Source organism: Gopherus evgoodei, chromosome 1 (genome assembly GCF_007399415.2).
Source record: "Gopherus evgoodei ecotype Sinaloan lineage chromosome 1, rGopEvg1_v1.p, whole genome shotgun sequence".
Classification (NCBI taxonomy): domain Eukaryota; kingdom Metazoa; phylum Chordata; order Testudines; family Testudinidae; genus Gopherus; species Gopherus evgoodei.
The window spans coordinates 24,571,163-24,593,021 of record NC_044322.1 but is presented as its reverse complement, the minus strand read 5'-3'; the positions used below and the strand labels follow the sequence as shown (position 1 = coordinate 24,593,021).

General features: G+C 39.4%; 1 protein-coding gene across 2 annotated transcripts; it reads left to right on the top strand.

Moving 5' to 3' along the window:
- Positions 1-481: 481 nt before the first annotated feature.
- FAM76B (family with sequence similarity 76 member B) lies at positions 482-20,539 on the top strand. Of its 2 annotated transcripts, none has more exons than XM_030559996.1 (10): positions 482-778; positions 1,787-1,851; positions 2,289-2,343; positions 4,345-4,500; positions 5,971-6,167; positions 9,549-9,596; positions 9,812-9,892; positions 10,563-10,695; positions 16,860-16,961; positions 17,844-20,539. In XM_030559996.1, the coding sequence occupies exons 1-10, from the start codon at positions 683-685 to the stop codon at positions 17,931-17,933; spliced, it is 1,023 nt and encodes a 340-aa protein (XP_030415856.1). In that variant the 5' UTR covers positions 482-682; the 3' UTR covers positions 17,934-20,539. The 2 variants fall into 2 exon arrangements, with proteins under 2 accessions (XP_030415856.1, XP_030415848.1); XM_030559988.1 differs by having other exon boundaries at positions 483-778; positions 10,560-10,695.
- The last annotated feature ends 1,320 nt before the right edge of the window (positions 20,540-21,859 follow it).

Sequence of the window (21,859 nt, the reverse complement as noted above, 5' to 3'; positions counted from 1 at the left end):
ACGTCTGTGCGTCACAAGCCGACATTTGATTGACGTGTCAGATGTCCAATCAAATTATAAAGATGCAGTTTGTCCAATAGAAGGGGAAGGTTTGGAGGAAGGGGCGTAGCCTCGTTCTAAAACGCTTGCGCTGACCAACCGAATCGGAGAAGGGTAGTGACGTCAAAGTTTGTTGTTGAAATAAGGTCTTTCTTGCCCAGGCGCATATCGCGGCCGGCGGAAGAGGACGGTCTTTGTCAAGATGCTCGCGTGTCCTTTTAGCCAATGAGAAATCAGAACAGGTCTTGAGGAGGCCAATCGGAGCAGCAAGTGAAGAAGGGAGTAAGAGATCCAATCAATAGAAACCGCAGGACGTGAATCCCAGCTTTGATTGGCTACTGCAGGAGCGGGCGGGGTTTGCCATTGGGTTACAAGGTTTGAAGGTTGGCTTGGCGCGCGGCGTTGATTGGCTGGGGTGCGTGTGGGCGGGGCCGGCATCGGGGCGAAGCCGATGCCGACACAAGGAAGCGGCTTCGCGGCCAAGGCTCTGCGCGGGGCCTAGCGGCGCAGCGGGCACGGCTGGAGGCCGGGGGCGGAGGGTTATTGGCGCGCTTGAGTCGTTGGCGTCAGCCCCGCTTCCCTCCCCTGCCCTCGCCCGGCTCCCTCCCCGCAGCTCGCGCCCTCCCTCTCGGCGGCGGCGCGTATGGCTGCGGCGGCGGCCCCGGCTCTGTACGCCTGCACCAAGTGCAACCAGCGCTACCCCTTCGAGGAGCTCTCCCAGGGCCAGCAGCTCTGCAAGGTCCGCCGGGGCCGGGGCTGCGGGGTCCTCCCGCCCGCCCGCCCGCCCGGGGGGTGGGGGTGCGCCGGGGGGCTGAGGCGGGACCGGTAGGTTGGAGGGGTGGCTAGGGAGAGGGCTGGGGGTGCTGAGGTGGGGGGCAGCCGAGAGGAAGAAGTGGTGAGGGGGGAGCAGGAGGGGACCGGGGGAGAGGCTGGGGGGGAGAGGGTGAGGGTGGAGGGCTGGAGGGAGAAGAAGGAGAAGGGGGGCCTGGGCGGGGGAAGAAGAAGAGGGGCTGAGGGGGGCTGTTACTGGGCACAGGGTTTCTGTCGCTTCCCCATCTGCTCCCTGCCTGCCCTGTCTGTAATACTCAGGCTGCCCCTTGTTCAGGACAGCCAGTCCCCCGGCTTCCGATGATGCTTGAAGGGGCCTTTTTGCCCTGGCGAAGGGATGAGCCAAGGCGAGCTCTCGCACCACTTTACAAAACCAGTTGCACTTCCAGCATCTGGCTCTGCTCACTGGTCTGCCTAGAGCTACAGCCTGAGTAACAGGATGCAATGCCATTGTAGTGTCACTTCTGGGCTATGGTTAAATACTAGCACTTACCTTCACCCTCACACCAGCGTTGAGCATTAGTCACGCTAATCCTCTGCTTAGCTCTTCCTGGACGAAAATGATAATAGTGGATTTTAAACATCCCTCCTTCAAAAATTGTTTTCTGTTTTATGATAAATGTCATAACTCCTTCACGCTTTCTGCATTCTATTTCCTGTGGGAAAAAGGGGTTTTGTTCTTTATTAAATATGTAACATGAGACAGTTGCTACAAAAGTAGATGGATGAGAGCAAGCTGTAGGATTAACTATTGCCTGTGTAGTTTTTTTTTTTTAAATCACTCAAGCATGAATGTATAGTGCATAGCGGATGTGTAAAATAACAATATATAAAAGCTATCTGAAGAAGTTAGATGAGACTAACTTGCAATGTCATGGTTGTTTGTTTTGATAAATAGTTACTGACGTTTTTCTTTCAGGAATGTCGAATTGCACATCCCATTGTAAAATGTACTTACTGCCGATCAGAATTCCAGCAAGAGAGGTATGTATGTGTTCTCCTTTCTGAAGGCTGAAATAGTTTCAGCATTTAAATTGGCACCAAACACTTCCTTCATGTGTGTGGCTAAAATCTCAAATCCACAAATATTGCTGTGGATTATCAATAATATCTGCAGAGAAAAACTGTTTTAAATCTCGTGTTGCAATAATGCAAATAATTATCAGTGAAAATATTAGGCTTTTGGAAGTGTATTCTATGAGTTGTTATTGTGACTATGTTTAATGCTTTGCTTTCTGTAGTGCCCCAAGTGTACTACATAAAAATAAAAGAAGGCAGATCCCCTCCGTACCTGGTTTTCTTTAACTAGACATTGGGTGTAGCTCATGTTTGCATGCATATTATATGGTAATAGCATATGGGAAAGAATTTGAAAGTTTGTACTTGTTGTTAAATTCAACTTTGCAAAATCTTCTCTCTAGCAAAACTAACACAATATGCAAGAAATGTGCCCAAAACGTGAAGCAGTTTGGAACGGTGAGTTGGCACTTCATTGTCAAAAATGCATACAAATTTCAGTTGGTCTACAGATGCAAAAGGTGTTGCAAAAAGTAGCATGTATCTTGGTATTATAAGCTTATATAGATTATCACTAGTTAAGATTGTAAAATATTTTCAGTTATAGACACTTTTACACACATACCCCTCTTCCTGAAAAATTAATCTTTTGGAATTAAAGTTTCTGTGCTTACTCTCTGACCTAAGAAAAATCATCTGAAAAGCTTCAGGAAAAAGCCCTCAGATATTTGTGTTTTTTTCCCACTTATAAAAATTGTATACTGTACCACAAAATTTAAAAAATGGCTCAGTTTCAAACGATTCAGGGCAATTCACAACCAACTTCAATAGTTATGAGTCATTGAAACTTGTTCATCCTGCACATGTAGTAGAAATTAAAGTCTGTGCATTTTATATGTATACAGTAAATCCCTGCCTGTTTTCATAAATGCTCGTTTAACAAGATATGATGTTAGCTATCTGAGAGGCTTAGTGTTCCGTTGGTATTTTTTTTAATGAGCAACTCAATGTTAAAATCTGGTTATGCAGTATGAAGGTGGTTCCATTATTAAATAATACAAAAATGAAGGTTCCGAAGGAGTGTTGACTCCACGTGCTGTCAGGTGTACTATCAAATTCTACTTGTATAATGTGGCCTGGTTAATATTACTGTAGGAATTATTTATATTTCCTCCTCTTTAGTTGTAACTTAGTGCTGTATTAGAAAAGTTTTGCATGTAATAGTTGAGTCCATATTCTTGAACAGTTAAATTACACTGTGTGCTTTTAGAGAAGGTGTTGGTAATGCATAGCAGTTTCTCATGTGAACAGAAGCACTTAAATCTTGTAAACCATGCCCTTAGATTAACACATTTTTACGTAAGATTCAATTTATTGGACTAGTTCAGTGTAAAAATTATCAGCATGTAATTTACCCAGCTCTTTGTAAACTTAAACTGGATAAAGTAGGATCTCTTTTGGAAGTTCTAAAGGGTTGTAATACATCTCACCAAGCATAATATAGATGCACCAACATTCGGGGCACTACTTTATCAAAAAAGGCAACCTCCTCGAAGCAAAATAAGGTCATATATGAACTAGAAGGGAATTTTTTAGAAACTGATTACTGTAATTTTAGTTTCTAATTGCAGGTCTTTATTGGCTTCATTTTACAGTAAAGGTTAAACTCAATTAACTGACTTTAAGGCCTGGTCTACACTGGGAGGCTGGGGGGAAGGATCGATCTAAGATACTTTGACTTCAGCTACAGTATTCTCATAGCTGAAGTTGCGTATCTGAGATCAACTTAGAATCACTTACTTTGTGTCCTCGCGGCTTTGCTTCGCCTCTCGCCAAGCTGGAGTTCAGCAGTCGATGGGAGAGTGATCAGGAATCGATTTTATCGCGTCTACACTACACGCGATAAATCGATCCCTGATCGATCTATCACTCTCTGCAGATCTAGCTGGTAGTGTAGACTTACCCTTAATTAGCTGAAGGTTTGTTTTACTCCCCATAGGGTTGTAGAAGCAGGCATATGTGAAGCTTGTGCCTGCAGTGCTTCTAATTTCTGCAGTGATCAAGTCTCTTGGGTATCTGAAGGGTCGTCTTTGTTCTCGGAAACATTCAGGAAGTGCAAATGATCTAATTACTCTTTCTAGATTTAGGTAGATTTCTCGACACAAAAAATGACAGATAAACTGGAGAAGGCAACATCCAAAAAACTTGTGCACTTCTTTCATAGAGCATGTACGTAGGTTTGTGTGCAAAACACTATTTTTGTCTCAATTGAGCTAGCATCACTTTAAAACAAAGCAAAAAAACTAGGGCCATCATTGATTTAAATATCAAATTTTCCTACTGTTCTTACTTTCAAGTTCTAAAAACTAGTTTAGAAGCATGGTTTTTTTTAATAATTGTAGTGCTAATTTGTTAAGAATTTTTTAATGTACTAATTTCTAATTCTCCATTATTTTTCAGCCCAAGCCTTGTCAGTACTGTAATATTATTGCAGCATTTATTGGCACTAAATGCCAGCGTTGCACAAATTCAGAAAAGAAATATGGACCACCTCAGACATGTGAACAGTGCAAGCAGCAATGTGCTTTTGATCGCAAAGAGGAGGGAAGAAGGAAGGTATGCTTTGTTGTGGTGGTACTGTAAAGGCTGGGTCTGAAAACAAAAGATACAGTTTGAAATATTTCCCTCTTAAAAAAAATAGCAGGACTTAATTTCACAAGTAGCAATGTGGAATAAAGATAATTTAATTAGGCTTTCTAACATAAAGATCTGACATAGCATTTTGTATTAAACTTTGAGTCATGGCGATAAGGGGCAGCTCCAGGCATCAGCACACCAAGCGCGTGCCTGGGACGGCAAGCCACGGGGGGTGCTCTGCCGGTCGCCATGAGGACGGCAGGCAGGTTGCCTTCGGCGGCATGCATGCGGAGAGTCTGCTGGTCCCGCAGATTCGGCAGACCTCCCGCAGGTGTGCCGCCGAATCCACTGGACCAGGGACCTCCCGCAGGCAAGCCGCCAAAGGCAGCCTGCCTGCCGTGCTTGGGGTGGCAAAAACCTAGAGCTGCCCCTGATGGCGATTTCAGTGCTTTTGTATTGACTTATTCTGGAATAAATTCATTCTTTTTTAATAAACCAAAAGTAATCTGACCATGGCGGTTGAGTAGTCTGTTTTTTTTAACCGCTCCCCCTAACCTTCAACACTACAAATTTCCTTAGCTTGGATCGGTCGCTTCCACCTTGTCCTATCCTTCAGTTTGCAAGGGTTCCTTTTAACCATAGAATGTGGCTGAAGAGAAGAAAGAGACTGCTCTCAGCAGACCTGTGTATTTTAATTTCTTAGAGGGGCACTTGCCAAAACCATTTGTCCAGAAAGTGGTGGTAAAATGACATGGGTGAGCACGCTTTTTAATTGAACTCCAAAACAGTGCTGTCAACAGGAAAATTCTTTTCTCCTTAACTGCTAAAAAATAATTGCCTAGACCAGCTGCAATACAAACCAAGTAATTCTGATGCTGCCCTGAGTAAAGAAGACTTGAGTGTGCATGTGTGCAAGTAAAAATTTACTTAGGAGTAGGGTTTTTCCTTTTAATTTGTGTTTTGAGGGAGAGGGGTTGGCATTGGGGAAGGAATATTTGACATATATCCAACACATGTTATATAGCCACTTTTACAAGGCAACTAAAATGCTGAAGAGGAGAGGATTCACTTTTCAGAAATGTAACTTAACTAGAAAAGATGATGCAGTATATTGAGTTGACTTCATTGGTGTCATTTATTGTAGAAGGTAACTACTGCCTTCATTGCCACATCCCATAGTGTATAGTAAATAAAAAAAATTGCAGCACAAAAATGGACTGTTACTATGTATATTTCTAACTCCTTTGTGTATATTAAAGAATAAAATCCATATTCTGGAGTCCCAGTAGTGGTATTTGGTTGTGAAGGTTTAGCCAAAAGAATTCAAACCAAACCCAGTTAAGACTATTATCTCTGTGCCAGTAAAAGTAAGAGTTTTTTTCCTCTAAAGCGATCTTTCTCCTAGCACAAAGTACAGTTGCCCACTCTTTGTGAATTTTTTCCTGAAAGGTTGATGGGAAGCTGTTGTGTTGGCTTTGTACACTGTCCTACAAGAGAGTACTGCAGAAGACAAAGGAACAGAGGAAGAGCCTAGGGTCTTCACATTCTAATTCGTCATCCTCGTCTCTTGCTGAGAAAGACCAGCATCATTCGAAACACCATCATCACCACCACCATCATCATCGTCACAGCAGCAGCCATCACAAGTAAATACTCTGAAACTTTATGGAACTTGAAAAATCTTGCAACTTTTTATGTGACAGGATTATTAGTGAAACGAAAGTAGCTGTTTACATTACTGAATTGAAAATAGGAATAACATTTTGTGAATTAATTCTACAAATTCAGCAAAGTTTCAGTATTGCTATAAATGGAATGGGCTAGAATTGACTCAGTAGAAAGGAAAACCTTTTAGCAGTTTAATTACTAGCTGATGTTGAAACTGCCCATAAGTCTAGAAATGCTTACGGGTTTACCTATATGAGAAGTAGATAAATGATGTCATGGCACCATCTTTGGGCTAGAAGCAGTTCACCTCTGATTTTCCCCAATTATTATTGTAAATGCCAGAATATCCCATGGTGACGGACATTCATGGTATTACTTGCACACTCTAGGGCACCCCACCTTTACCATTCCGTGGGTCAGGACGTAACCTGGTTAATTTAGGCACCTACATGCATTCCTGGGGCCAAAGGCACCTACCCGTACCCAGTTCTTAGGGCTCACGGAGTGAACTTCTGCAGGTTTGCAAGGCCTTTTACCAGTGAAAGAGCCTTACACAATAATATTTTTAATCTCTTTATTAACAGTTACCAAAACAGAATATACACACGCAGCATACAGTGCTCACCACTCCCAATAAGGCAGATGAACTTTTCCTGGTGGCCAGTCAAGATCAGGTCAGCTTGGGCTCCTCCAACTTCTGCACAACATCATTCGCAGGGCATTGAGGTCTGGCATCTCTGATCTTGGGCTGTGTCCTGGAGTTGGTTCCAAAGAACTTCCTTTTGGACCCCCAGTTTATATAGTTAAACTTGAGTCTGCTTAACTATATCTAGGGCCCTGCCAAATTCACAGCCATGAAAAATGCATCACGGGCCTTGAAATCTTGTCTTTTGTGTGCTTTTATCCTACACTATACAGTTTTCATGTGGGAGACCAGTGTTTCTCAAACAGGATCCTGACCCAAAAGGTGGCTGCGGGGGGTAGGAGGGCTGCAGTATTGCCACCCTTCCTTCTGTGCTGCCTTTGGAGCTGGGCAGCCAGAGAGGGACGGCTGCTCTAAAGGCAGTAGCACAGGAGTAAGGGTGGCAATACCATGCCATCCTTATTCTGTGCTGCTGCTGTGGGTTGTTCTGCCTTCAGAGCTGGGCTCCTGGCCAGCAGCTGCCGCTTTCTGGTCAGCCAGCTCTGAAGGCAGCGCCGACACCACCAGCAGCACAGAGAGGTAGTGGTACTGCAACCCCCCCTACAGTAAGCTTGCGACCTCCCTCCCCCCACACTCCTTTTTTGCATCAGGACCCCTACAATTACAACACTATGAAATTTCAGATTTAAATATCTGAAATCATTAAATGTATGATTTTAAAAATCCTGTGACTGTAAAATTGACCAAAATGGGCCACAAATTTGATAGGGCCCTAGCTATACCTTAACCAGTCATTTTAAACTAAAGTACTACAAAATAATTCTTTTACCAGTCTGAACATATTGCAAAACAGTTCTTCAATCAATAATACCCCACCACCTTAGTTATTTTGCAAGATTTAAATCTAGTTATGCAACATACAGAAACAATCAAAGAAACAGACAGAAACCATACAAATAAACAATAGGGAAGTAAGGACCATAAAGGCAAAACAATAAAGAGATATAGATTTCACAGTCACAACCGTTAAAATGATTCCTTGCCAGACAGAATGCTATTGAGCAAAGTTCTCTTTAAACATCTTAAGATCTGTTTCTTTATCTGGTGGTGGTGGGTACTATTAGGACAGGATCTCCATTTTAACAGACAGATATTTCATTGTTTTAATGTAATTTAAATGGAATGTGATGATGTGATTTTTCTGCTTTTTAGCTCATGGCAGCTGCTCCCCTAATGTGGCTGCAGAAAAAGGCCTCAGATCTTACAATGAGTGGCTGTCACATCAGTAGCAGGGCAATGCTATTGTCATTTTAATTCTTATTTTTAAACTTGTCACTCTAATTATGCTTCAAAGTGTTTGCAGCTGTCTGACTGTGGGTTAAACAGTGTACCAATTTCTTTTTCATGTAGCTCTAGTTTTGTCCACTTGTAAACACTTATCAGTCTTTGTAGGCAGCTGCTTCCTAGGATTTAGTGTTTGTTTTACCATTCTGTTAAAAGGACACTGGTGTAAGAATCATACAGATGTTATCTGTATGCTTGAAATAGTTGTACTTTAGCACCTCTTTATAACATTGTGTATTTCTCAGATTGAACAATGAAAAATTATAGCTGGAATGCATAGATTCCTAAGGCCACCCTAAACATTTTCATTGCAAACTTCATTTTTCAGTTGCTAAAGACATTCTTACTATCTTCTAAGCTTAAACTTTTGCAGGTCTGATCTAACGCAAAATTACTTTTCTTTTTTTTTCTTTTTTTTTAAAGCTTAAGGGGAAAATTGGTTCAGCTGCTCTTGAAAATGAAGACCGGGGAGGGGAAATAAATTGCAATTTTCCCATTATATCGCTCAGTCAGAAGAAGAAAGTAACTTTTGGCAAGCAGATTAATGTTAGGAAGGACAAGTGCCTTACAATATCTGATGAAAATCCATTTTGACTTACCCAAGATATAACTGGTCAAATCTTATTTCATGAGAGTGTGGCAAATATCTAATAAATAAAACATTTTCAAATACCTTCTTGGTGTCATAAGGAGAAGAACTTCAGTGTGTATGCATGTATTTGCTTAATTATTAAAATGCACAATTCCAAACTTAAACAGAGTTGATAGCTCCAGTGGACAGGCACCTTCCTTTCTAAACCGCCTCTGTGGTTTCCCATCAACTTGCATTATCCAGTTTTATTAGGATTGTTGCTAGGGCAGTGCACGTGGAGGTTTAAAGTGTGTAATGAATTAAATTGGGCTCTGCAGGAGCTCAGTTTCATCCAATGCAGTGTTCTTAGTTGCACATATATTGAGCGTAACCATTTCACTTGTGCTCTCCGGTCAGCTTACCTTGGAAATGAATGAAGGTACAACTTCTACTTTAAAAAAAAAAATTAAGTTCTGTTCAGAATTGTCAAGTATTAAAATATAAAGTTTGCTGAAGTGGGAAATACTAAAACCAAGGCTGAATTGTCAACCCTAACTCTGCCCCTTGTACCTTATGATAGCATGCAGTCGTTTAAAGACTGTTTTCAAATGAGCCTGGCTTTGATGAGGAGTAATCCCAAATGTGCTTACTAGGTGCCTTGCTAATTAGCTATCCAATTAAAAATTTATAAACTGAGCTGCTCTCGTGCACAAAACTTAGATATGGATGCTTTTTCAGTTTCAGACAATGGTAATGGAAGTTGACCTGATGCTGAATGTATATTAATTACATGTATTTCAGAATCAGCAATCTGAGTCCAGAACAAGATCAGGGAATGTGGAAACAGAGGTAATTACACTGCCCATTTCTGAATTTTTTAGCAAATGAATCTTGTATTCTTTATTTGAAAGGTAATTTTTTTTCATACTTGCATCTCTGATTGTTCAAGACTAATCTCTATGTGTATGAGTCATTTTATATGTAAATAGTAGTAGGTTGGTCAATTTTGCACTCTGAGACCATTCTACTGCTTTTGATTTATAATGTTTGTTGTTTGATTTCAGCCATAAATCCTCTGCAGCTATTCAGAATGAAACTCCAAAGAAAAAACCCAAACTGGAATCCAAGCCATCCAATGGAGATAGGTAAATTTATATTCTGCAGCTGGGATAGTTGAACCAAGTAGACCGTCGGTTTGCTGCCAGTTGCTGCTTTTGTTTGGCAGATTAGAAAGGCGAAAAATTACACTTTCATCCTAGTAACTTCTAAGGTTTTGTGGCAGAGTGCTGTCAGTCAGTTGAATGTTTGTTACCAGTAGAAATCTGGCACTGTCCCCATTTTTTTTTTTTTTTAGCTGCTTTGGGAAAAGGGAAGCAAAAGTAGAGCATAAGGCCACAGTTACCAAACGAAGAATATTCTGACATCAGTGACTTTTTTCAGAAGGACATAGATTTTGAATCTGGTGCTTTAAACTGATGTAGTATCTAGAAAATGTCTTTGGGCCTAAATGTGTGAGACTGAACAACTTATTCTGTCTCTGATCAACAGTTGGAATAAATGTACAAAGAGGCTGCTTCACTTAAGAAGAATTTGACCCCCTCAAAGCTAATACTCAATTATATTTCTGCAGGTGTATGTAATGTGTGCCATTAGTAAGGTAATTTGCCAGTTGCATCCATTTCTGTCAGGTACATACTTTTTTTGCATTAGTCCTTAAGGATGTTTGTGGAATTGTTAATTAAGCAATTTGAACTTTGAAAAATGTGTTTTTCTATTGATATTGCAAGTAACAGGTTTTTTTTTTAATTTTAGTAGCTCTATAAATCAGTCAACAGACAGTGGGGGAACTGACAACTTTGTCCTCATAAGTCAGTTGAAAGAAGAAGTGATGTCACTCAAACGTCTCTTGCAGCAAAGAGATCAAACTATCTTAGAAAAAGATAAAAAGGTAAAGGCTGCAGCTGCTTAATAAGACCTTATTAATTTTTTTCTTGTATCTTGCGAACTCAAAGAGCTGTCAACCTTACAATTGTTTGAATGTTAAAACAAAATTAATACCAAAAATTTGTTTTGTGAATAGAGATTATAACATTTCCAGATTGTCCTTTTTAAAAGTTAAGTAGCAGACTTACCCAGCTTGTATGTATTTTAGCTGTAAGGCAACTCTCCCTGAACATAATGACTAGTATGACGTGTATACAAGAGACCCACCTTTCAGGAAGCATACTGTCTTAAAAACAATCCCAAATATTTTCATTTTTCTAAAGCTTTATTAGAAGCTCATCTCTTAAACAACTGACTTGTTGACCAGTTTAAGGTTGTGTCCTTGGTGTAAATGGGTGCTGTTAGGACTGCAATGTTAGGGTCTTGTACTGGGATATTGAATCTTTGAGTCTAAACTAATTAATCTGGACCACTTTTAGAATGGTCCTTATCTCTAGCTATTCAGTGGCTAAAGTGAAATGAATTGAGCAGTCCAATTCATAATACAAAAGCTACCATTACCTTTTCTGGTAGTCCCTCAATGCTTGTCCTCTGAAGAGTTTTGTCAAATTCTCACTGAATTAAGTCAGTGGGAGGCCTTAAATCAGTATGGAAACTGAAACTACATTTTGACTCTTTTTAAATTTGATCTAGGTGAAACACAAAAAGGGCAGCGTGAGGAAGCTTAGGTGAACAATAAGAGTACAAAGTGGGCACACAGTAATGTGCATTTGTGCCCTTTTTACAAGCAAAACTAAACTGAATTTTGTTGCTCCGTTTTTATATTCTGGAGTCATTGGTCTTTGCGCATAGTTTTTCCTTACAGTACAGTTTTCATTAAATAACTGTTTCACTGAAAGCTAATGCAGTACTTAATCTAGCTGGTCCCATTTATTAACATTAATGTTCATATGTCCCCCTTAGATTTCACTTCATGTACTCATAACTTGGTAGTGATTCAGTTCCAAGCATTTATCAGAACACTTATCTTTAATTCTAGAGTAGTGATTGTTGGTGCAATTAGCCCTTTTACATAAGCACTATAATCAAGTAACTAAAAGACGACCAGTGAGTAGATATTGTAGCTAAACATTTACGGAGTGCATGTATATATAATACTCTGAGCTGTTTTAATACAGTTCTTCACTGGTCCAACTTTCTCCATAACTCACCAAGAAGATATTTGATAGAACTGATGTTTTGCTAATTGTATTAGCTAGGATGTCCAGTTTGGTATAGATTCGAAAGACAAAATGCAGCTCACAATTTGAATGATTGAGAAGACAGAGGACAATACTTGTGTTAGAGGCAGTGATTAGGCTCATGCTACATTTTATTTGTCACTTAATATTGTGACTGCAAAATCCTTGTTTCAGAATTGCTAGCTGAGCCTTTTTTTTTTTAATATGGCTATTCATTACTTTAAGTTTAAGGCGCAGAGGACGTATTATGGAATATATTCTACTTCTGAAAAAGTAAATTCACTTTCCTCTGTGGAGGAGTCTCACTCCTGGATCTTGGCTTCTTAATGCAAAATAGCTGGAAATCCCCAAGGTTTAGGTCAGCAGTAGTAAATACCAGCACAAGTAGTCCTCAGCTAGTGGTAGTATTATATCCCATGCCTTAACCCTTACTTTCAGAACTTTCCAGTTCCTTTTTGATCTTCATAGCTCTCCACAGGAGCTGCACCTCTTCAGCTCTTAAACACTCAGTACCTAACTGTTATAAATATATTTTTGGCTTCACATTTTTTCTTACCCTGTGGCCGCTGTTTCCCTAGGAGCATTGATAAGGTTGCCAGCCTCTGGGGATCATAGAGAAACTTCTGTTTGGCCTGAGTTTTTGTTTTGGCAACTTGTGCTTCAGCGTCTTAGTATTACTGTTGTTAGAACCTTTTTCTTGGCACCTCAGTTCTCTGAACTTCAAAGCTTTTTCAGGTATTAATTTCTTTCAGAATAACATCCATTTCCTCAGCACCTGGGTGAGAAGGAAGACCAGTATCTGAATGGCTGAAAGGTCCATTATAAATGATCATATTCACAGAATCCTCCGCCTGGGAGTTAATAATTCAAAATAATGGGACAATATGTGCAGGGCCTTCAGATGTTTGCCCTGTGCACCCAAGCACTGTGAGAAATTTCTTTAAGCCCTCCTTAACACATTCCCCAGAGACTCCCATAAGTCCAGCATGTGGCCAGCCTGGTAAGCTCTGAAGGAAAAAATATAGAAATACAAGCCTCAGTCAGCCTCTGACCACCTGGACTCCATGCCTGCAGTGCCCACGTTTGTGCAGACCTTTTTTCCCTCTAAGCCCAGCAAACTAGTTCCCATTGGGGGGGAAAAAATTCTGTTTCATCCCATCTAGAGACAATGACTCTACCACAAATCAAGGTCTCAGTGCTGAATGGTACTGACTTTTGTCACATCAGATTAGGAATTTTCTTTCAAACAAATAATTAACAGGAGACGCTAGAAGAGAGCTACCTGCCCTCCAATTCACCACTTCCAAAAACTTTGGGCAGCTTCACATTATAGACTGCAGCATCTTCTCTTCACATTGGTTCAGGACAGGGAAGACTGCTTTGGGGAGCCTCTATGGTGTGTTCAGCAAACTAGCCATGTCTCCCCTGGTGATTTCGCACAGTATAGTGCCATCACTCTGATCCTTCATCAAGATAAGCCTGAGTTTGATACCTGTACACCAGGATTGGCTCCTTTTAATAGCAGTACACAAACCCCACAGCTCCTGTGCTGAGGATCTGGGCACAGCCATTGTTGATGCCTTTTGAGATAGTTAATGCGCCAAAGTGCCCCCTTTGGCTCACTACTTTGCTGCCTTAGTAGAAGCATGATGTTGGTGAGGGATACAGTGTCTGCCTCCTTGATGCAGAACTGATTAACTGAAGGAGTAACAAGACATGCTCTATAAGGATTTGACTTCCTCTAATGCATAAAGTTGGTAGGATCTGGATTAGCACCAGTCCAGGAATTTACAAGGACCACAATTAGTACATACGTGGAACAAGAGCATCTATCTAATAGGGTGGCCATATTCTTGCATCCTATTTTGGACCACTTGGCAAAAGTGTGTTAGACAACTCACACTGCTTTTTTGTGTCAAACATTGCTGAGAAGTACATGCTGCCCAGGACTCTACCATCAATGTCTCCTATCCCAGTAAAAAGCTTGATGGTCAAGACAACCATGGCTAGAGAAAATATCAGACAATTATCCTTCAAATCAGAAACTGCCAGGCTTTCATGGCCCAATGGCATATTAAACACTGGGGAACTTACTGAATGTAGTCCACAGGACAGATACCAGGAACTCAAAGATGGTGGATAAAAGTGTGGGTGCAGGTATTCTTTTATACGCAAGTGACAAGGTACGAAGAGCTGTTGCCTCACGAATGGATGTCTGTAGGTCTCCTTGCCTGCAAGTATCTGGGTTCCACAAGGAGATTCAAAAAAATGTCTGTTTTGAGAATATTACATAGCTGGTATGTCAGAAGATGAAGAATTACTTGTAGTTCTGCATCCCAGAAGATGTGATCTTGAAGGATTTTCACTTTCCCAACTCCATTCAGAGTGGAGGGGAATCTTTTTGTAAGGTTACTGCTTTTTCAGCCCTTTTGTTATGACTGGCTTATTTACCTCTGGGGGGCTTCACTTCCTGATAAATCAAACTTGACTAGAAGGCTTCAAGGGTGGCACTACAGGTCTTAGATGGTTTGTGCTTCTGCCCACTGCCTTTGGGGATCAGTGTGCCTCTAAAGCATTTATTTCTCCCTGTTTCATGCTTGGTATTTGAGACCCAGGGTCAAGAAAACTGTACGGTAGTCTTCAGAGGAGAATTAAAAGATAAGTAACTTTTCTATATAAACTTCACTTGTGCTTTAATTCTCCTATCAATGCAATGTTTGCAGTGGCAATTATAGATCTCTTGGAATTTACACTCCATTTAGGAATGAGATATAATAGACTTATTCTTCAGAATCATTTTATTATGTCTCTGTAGATATTTGCCATGTAAATTAAGTTTTATGCTAATTAACTGTTGCCATAGTCCATCTTAGCCAGTATCCTGTATCTAATGACAGCCCGTAGTAGGGCTTCAGGGGAGTTTACAAAACAGGGCAGTTATGCAGTAATTATGCATCTTCCACCCCAGCTTTTGGTAGTCAGAGGTTGAGGGCCATCCTGAGCTTGGGATTGTGCTCTGACCATCTTGGCTAATAGCCATTGGACCTGTGTTATACTTCTTATACTTTTGACCATCTCAACAAGTTCCACAGGTTACTCGTGCACTGTGTGGAAAAAGTAATTCCTCTCGTTTGTATTAAAGCTATTAATTTCCTTGTGTGACTCTTGGTTTTGTATTGTGTGAAAGAGTAAATCGTGCTTCTCTATTCGCTTTTCCAAACCAGTCTTGATTTTTATAGATTTAGTCATCTCTTTTCTAAGCTGAGCAGTCTTACTCTTTTTAGTCTCTCCTTGTATGGAAGCCATTCCATACCTTTGGTCATCTTTGTCCTTCTTTGAACTTTGCACTATGTCCTTTTTTCAGATGGGGTAACCAGCACTTGACAGAGTATTCGAGGTGTGGGGACACCATGGACTTACATAATGGCATTATGATATTTTAACTATCCCTTTCCTAATAGTGCTAACATATGTTAGACTTTTTGACTGCTGCTGTGCATTGAGCAGAAGTTTTCAGAGAGCTATTCCCAGTGACTCCAAGGTCTATCTTGGGTAGTGATGTTTAATTTGGAATCCACCATTGTATGTGTATAGTATGGATTATTTTTTCCAGTGCATTACTTTGCACGAATCAGTGGCAAATGTTATCTGCTGTTCTGTTGCCCAGTCATCAACTCACAGGAATGGAAGAGACCTCCAGAGGTCATATAGTCCAGTCCCCTGCTCTCATGGCAGGATTAAGTGTTAACTCAGTCAACCAGTTTTGTGTGATTCATTTAACTTCTTGCAGTCTGCTTTGGACTTACTAGCACGAATAATTTTATATCATCTGCTAACTTTGCCACTTAACTGTTTACCTCGTTTTTCCAGATCATTAATGAATATGTTGAACAGCATGGGTCCCTGTTCAGATCTTTGGGGAACCCCGATGTTCACCTCTCCATTTTGAAAACTGACCATTTATTCCTATCGTGTTTCCTGTCTTTCAACCACTTACTGATCTGTGAGAGGACCTTCCTCTTAACTCGGGGCTACTTAGTTTCCTTGAAACTTTGGTGAAACTTTCCTTTGGTGACAGACCTTGTCAAAGGCATTCTGAAAGTCCAGGTACACTGTATCAACAGGATCACCCTTATCAACATGCTTGTTGACTCCCTCAAAGAATTCTAGTAGATTGATGAGGCATGATTTCCCTTTATAAATGCCACATTGACTATTGCACAACAAATCCTGTTCATGTGTGATAATTCTGTTCTTTACTATAGTTTCTGCCAGTTTTGCCTGGTATTGAAGTTAGGCTCACTGACCTGTAATTGCCAGGATCTCTTCTGGATACCTTTTAAAAAATTTGGTGTTTATAGTAGCTACCTTCCAGTCATCTGGGACAGAGGCTGATTTCAGTGACAGGTTCCATACAACAGTTAGGAGTTCTGCAGTTTCATATTTCAGTTCCTTCAGAACTCTTGAGTGAGTACCACTTGATCCTGGTGACTTATAACTGTTTAACTTATCAGTTTGTTCTAAAACCTCTTCTACTGGCACATCAATTTTGGTCTGTACTTCAGATTTGTTGCCCAAAAAACAGCTTTGTGCCAGTGTCATAGCTAAGGCCTGTCAGACAAGTCTCATGGCTGAAAATAAAGCTGAGTATTATGAATCAGTGTGATCCAATGTCTGAAAATACTTTGAGGGACTAGTCTTCCATATCCAATTCCCAAATGGGACTTTCACATGTAAAAGATATTTGACTTGTGGTGTAAGATATTTTTAACCATGTCAACACAAGAAGCAGAAAATGAAAAAAGTAGTCAGTGTCCCCGAGAGACTCTTTTTAGATCCATAAAATTTTTTTTGAGGCATAAGAGTTGGTTAAAAATACGTATGAGGTAGGCTTCCAAAATATCCTCATAGAAGTTGTTTTTCTTAGTTGACAGAGTTGAAGGCAGACTTTCAGTACCAGGAGTCTAATTTAAGGACAAAAATGAACAGTATGGAAAAAGCTCACAAGGAAACAGTGGAGCAACTGCAGGTAAATACTTAAAAATAGTTTTAATAGAGTTGATGTCAAAATATTTTGTATATTTGCTTTGAGAAATGAAATAGTTTAAATAGAAGCATTGTGCACGGTCATCCTTGCATGAGTTACCAGTCATTGAAATGGATGGGTCAGTTCCCATCTCTGACCTGTTATAGGCTCGCTCGCTCTCACTCTCTGAGTTACACCAGCATTATCTTCAGTTTTCTTTTCAAACATAGCCTCTTGATACTTTTTTAGAGCAATTGAGGCATATCCTCTCCTCCCAGGTAGTTCCTCATGCCCCCCTTCTCAAGGGGCAAACCTCATACTTTAAGAAACACTGATATACCTATTCTAGGTGATGATATAATGACCTAGCATAACTGCACAATTTTATTGCAGTGCAAGAAGCTAATCTTGCAATGATGTAACCCACACTGAAAGTACAACTGTTTAAGCAGCAGGAAAACCTGAAACGATTGATAAATTCTGGAATGAACAGAATATCTATCTATAATGCAGTAGATATATTGATTTTGCAAATCCATGTGAGAGATTTGGCTTTATATCTTCCTTTATAAAACTAGTGGAAGATGTGGAGCTTAAATACCTACGCTGTGCTGAAAACTTCTATTCCTGAGAATAAATCAACATAATGCAAAGTTTTACACGGGTGGTAGCTTCATAACTTCAGCAAGACAGTTGTGCATGGCACTGTTGAATAATTGCTCCCTCCTATTCAAGAAGTTTGTTGCTCTCTTTCTGCAGTGTATCACTGATGGATATAGTACTGGAATTAAGAGTAACTATTGGGACTTTTGAACGGTGTTTCTGTTATGTTTAAACTGAAGAGGAAGTGTTTTCTATAAATCATTATTTTTATCTATATTACAGGCCAAAAACAGAGAACTACTCAAGCAGGTTGCCGCACTATCAAAGGGTAAAAAGTTTGATAAAAGTGGAAGTATACTAACATCTCCATGAGGAACTGGTTACTTACATGAGGATTACTACTCAATGTAAATTTGAGTAATTCTGTGAAGCCCTTAAAATCCTGTGTAGTGGAAAAATATTTTTGCACACAAGATTACTCGGCATGTTTCCTACACATTTTTATAACTAATATGCAGCTTTTTAGTTAAACTGTTCAGATAAAGTACTTCAACTGGCTTGAAGAAATTTTTTATTTTACTTTTTTTATATTGGGAACGTTTTTTGCCAGCAATAGTATTTAACAATTGCAGAGAGGTAATACAGCAGTGCTCTCTTCAAAACACATCATGCAATAACATAATAGGGGTACTTTCTACAGAGTTCAAAGCAGCAGCTGAATCCCTTAAACTACGCTAAGTTTGGCCAAAAGTTCAGTTTCAAGTTTGTAAATCTGCAAGGACAACGCTTTTGGAATAGGAATATGGACACTGGGTTCTGGCAACTGTTCTTTTGCTTTGTATTAAAATATAGGACATTTAGGATGGAAATCATGGTGCTCTTAAATGAAACTCAAAAGATATATACATATGTGTAAATACAATTGTAACAGTTATATTCTTAGTGATAACAAGTGAGTAACTAGTGTTTTACATTCTTGTGATAGGAATTTATTGAAAGATTATCTATTGTACAGTACCAGAGGCAAAGTGTGGTTTTTTGTAAGATTTACTGTAGACTTTTTTCTTGCAAGTGCCTTTCTCCAACTGTTAATTTATAGGAATGTTGGTATTTTGTACATAATGTTTTTGTTTTAAGATCATGTTTAATAAATGTTTGTGTATATATAAATGTGTGTACAGAGAAATCAAAAACAAAGATCAAAGTTGCTGGTGCAGTGCTTGAAGCAGCATTAAGAACTAGCCAATTGATGGACAGGTGTGTATTGACTTTTTTAACCTTATTAGATTGCATCTGTAGGGTTTGTTGAATCTGGTTAGTGCTTATTATGCCAAACACTTCCTAAATAAACAATTTGTATGGTTTTTGCCACACTAAACTATCATGTTTTATGTATTTTTCCTGTTGGCCCAGGGCTAACTTTTAAAAATTTCATAGCAAGCATTGTACTCCCACGGTTATATCCTGAATTAGCAGTATAGTTAATACTCACTACTTTATTTTTAAAACTTGCATATTCAGTTTGTCTTGGTTTTAACTGTACTTGTAACTTAAGGTCACTTTTTAAAAATTAAGTAATTAGATTGACACGTACTTAGTTTAGTAAAGATACACATCAAGAAAACAGTAGCCAAAACTGTAGTGGTCAGTACATAAATAAATAGAATGGATGTGGTGTCAAATGAGAGCTTATTGTTCAACCCTTGAATGGAATCTTCTGTTTTTACATTCACTTAGTTCAGTTTTAGCTCTGCTCCTAATGGACATCAGTACAAGTGGCTTGGTAGGATGAAACAACTTCCCATAACTGGGGTACACTGTTTAGGAAAGCAAGTTCTAAACCAGCCTAACTTGGAATAGTCAGTTGTCTGTCAGATGGTAGCTGTAGTTTAGATGTGGATGTTGATTTGGTGACTTGGGAGCTGCTTGCACTTCAGCTAGCTTTGTTGTCTGATATCTTGCTGCTTGGAGGACTAATCTAAAGTCCTCTAGTTATCTACTCAGATGCTATTGAATTGTGAACAACTTCAACAGTTTAGAAAACACTTAGTCTATGGAATAATTATAATTTGGAAAAATCAGGCTAGCTTGTTTCTTACAGTGAAGGTGTATTTGATTTTTTTTGTACATGAAGATCAACTTTGTAAGTTTATAAAAACTGTTCTTTAAACTTACTAATACAGCTAGGATAGAAAATGCTGCTGCTATCCTATTGGGATGTTTGTTGTAGTGAGAGGTTTTTAAAAAAAAAAAAATTAAGTTTTTCTGACTTTCATTAGTTCAGAATAATAATTTGATACTGGGGGCTTTTTTCTCCTGTTTATTGGCCACTAGTCCATGGTGCATGTGGATTTTAAAAACTAATTCAGAACCATGCACATCAAATTGATGAATTATCCCATTAAGTGATTCTTATTCAAACAACCTTGAGCTGCAATATAAATTGTCGTGTTTTTTTTTTTTAAGGAAAAGTTCAATATTATTCTTGAGCTTTATAGATCCCAATGCTAAAAACATTTAGGGGCTTCACAGTATTTAGTTATAATTAAATACTTGATCTCTTTATTCTGTAACCTAACTTTTAACTTTAAATTTTAAAGTTTGTAAACTAGCAAATTGAATCCCAGTCCTGACTAATGCGATCCTGGAGCTATAGCCTATTGACATAATGAACTGATGTTCTTTTAATGTTGATCTGGAAAGAGAGATGTTGTACTGTAATGTGCTTTTTAGCCTGTGTTTAGTTGTCAATTAACATTGACAGGTGATTGCCACTTTGGCTCAAGTTATTTATGTATTTTAAGTCTGTGAATATTGCGGTCCCTTTTTAGATAGTATGTCTAAATATGCATCCTGCAGTGAAGCTATTCAGCTGTCCACATGTATAGACTATTGAAATACTGTATTGACACACATCTGGTTGACATTTTGTACCTTTTTCTAAATCCAATATTTCACAATAAAAGCTTGTCAAAACATTTAGTTGCCTCTCTTATATTACTCAGTCATAATTTGTTTTAAACATCTGTAGTGTCAAACATTAACCAGCACTCAACATCAGTCGTGCTTTTGAGGGGAATCGTGAAGGATCTGTTCAAAGAACTAAGCCGCCACAGAAATTACATACATGGAGCATTCTTCAAATTGCAACAAGTGATAGTTTTGGAATAATTACCTACTTTAGTGACTCAATATGTTAAATTATTTATTTTCTCTGTTACAATGTACAGAGTGATAATGCATGGAACTGCTTCAGGGCAGTGACTACATATGTAACTCGAGAAATAGGCCTGGTATAGACCTAAAACTTAGGCCAATTTAGCTGCATCACTGAAGGCTGTGAAAATTTTCACACTATGCGATGCAGTTAAGCTGACCTAACTTCCATTGTAGATGCAGCTATGCTGACAGAAGACTTATTCCTTTGACCTAGCTACTGTCTTGAGTGTCAATTTACCACAGCGATGGGAAAAACCCCTTTTATTGCTGAAGTGTCTGCACTACAATGGGTCTAGCTCCCACCCTGCAGTTGCGTTACAGTAATGCTTGTAGTGTAGACATACCCTTCGTGAGACTTCCTAAGCATTCAACAAAAACTTAGATGCCGTAAAATTGGGAAAGTTTAACTGAAAGATTCTCATCCAAGTTGACAGAATTTCCTCATATTTAGTTTTGATAGAGCTGGTTCATTAATCTGCAGGCTATTTCTCTATTCCACATGCTTCACCTTCAAAAACCTGATTACTTCATTTTATCATCTTCTTATGTTCTCTCTGGAGAGAACAAGCTATTTTATTGGAATTTACTTTGCCCTTAACTTCAGCCTTCCAAAATAGTGTTTCCATTATTTTCTTAAAGCCTGCTTTACATTAAACTCTTTTTACATATATGAACCATCCACATCACCATTCTAGGAAATGCGTTGGATGGACTTATTAACGTGTGGCATCTTGGAATTAATGTGAGGTCATATCCTGTGAATTTTGAAACTGCTTAAACTGACCCACATTCCATTATTGGAAGGACTCTGATATTAATCTTACAATCTTCAGTATGTTTACTTGGCTTGGCTCAGCTCAGGCGCCAGCCACTGCTATTACAAATCCTGTCATCACTACAATGAAACCAGTCTCAACAGAACAATGCTCTTAGGCCAGTGCAAACTTGGGTCAGGCCCAGAGCTGAAGAAGAGCTCTGTGTGGCTCACAAGCTAGTCTCACCAACAGAAGTTGGTCCAATTAAAAAAAATTACCTCACCTACCTTGTGTCTCTAATTATGTCATTTTTAAAGCAGAGTA

Excerpts from the sequence above, each read along its gene's own strand:
- FAM76B (XM_030559988.1), top strand. The coding sequence starts at position 683 with ATGGCTGCGGCGGCGGCCCCGGCTCTGTACGCCTGCACCAAGTGCAAC. Across the intron at positions 1,852-2,288 it reads TCAGAATTCCAGCAAGAGAG|CAAAACTAACACAATATGCA; the intron begins GTATGTATGTGT and ends TCTTCTCTCTAG. Across the intron at positions 2,344-4,344 it reads ACGTGAAGCAGTTTGGAACG|CCCAAGCCTTGTCAGTACTG; the intron begins GTGAGTTGGCAC and ends ATTATTTTTCAG.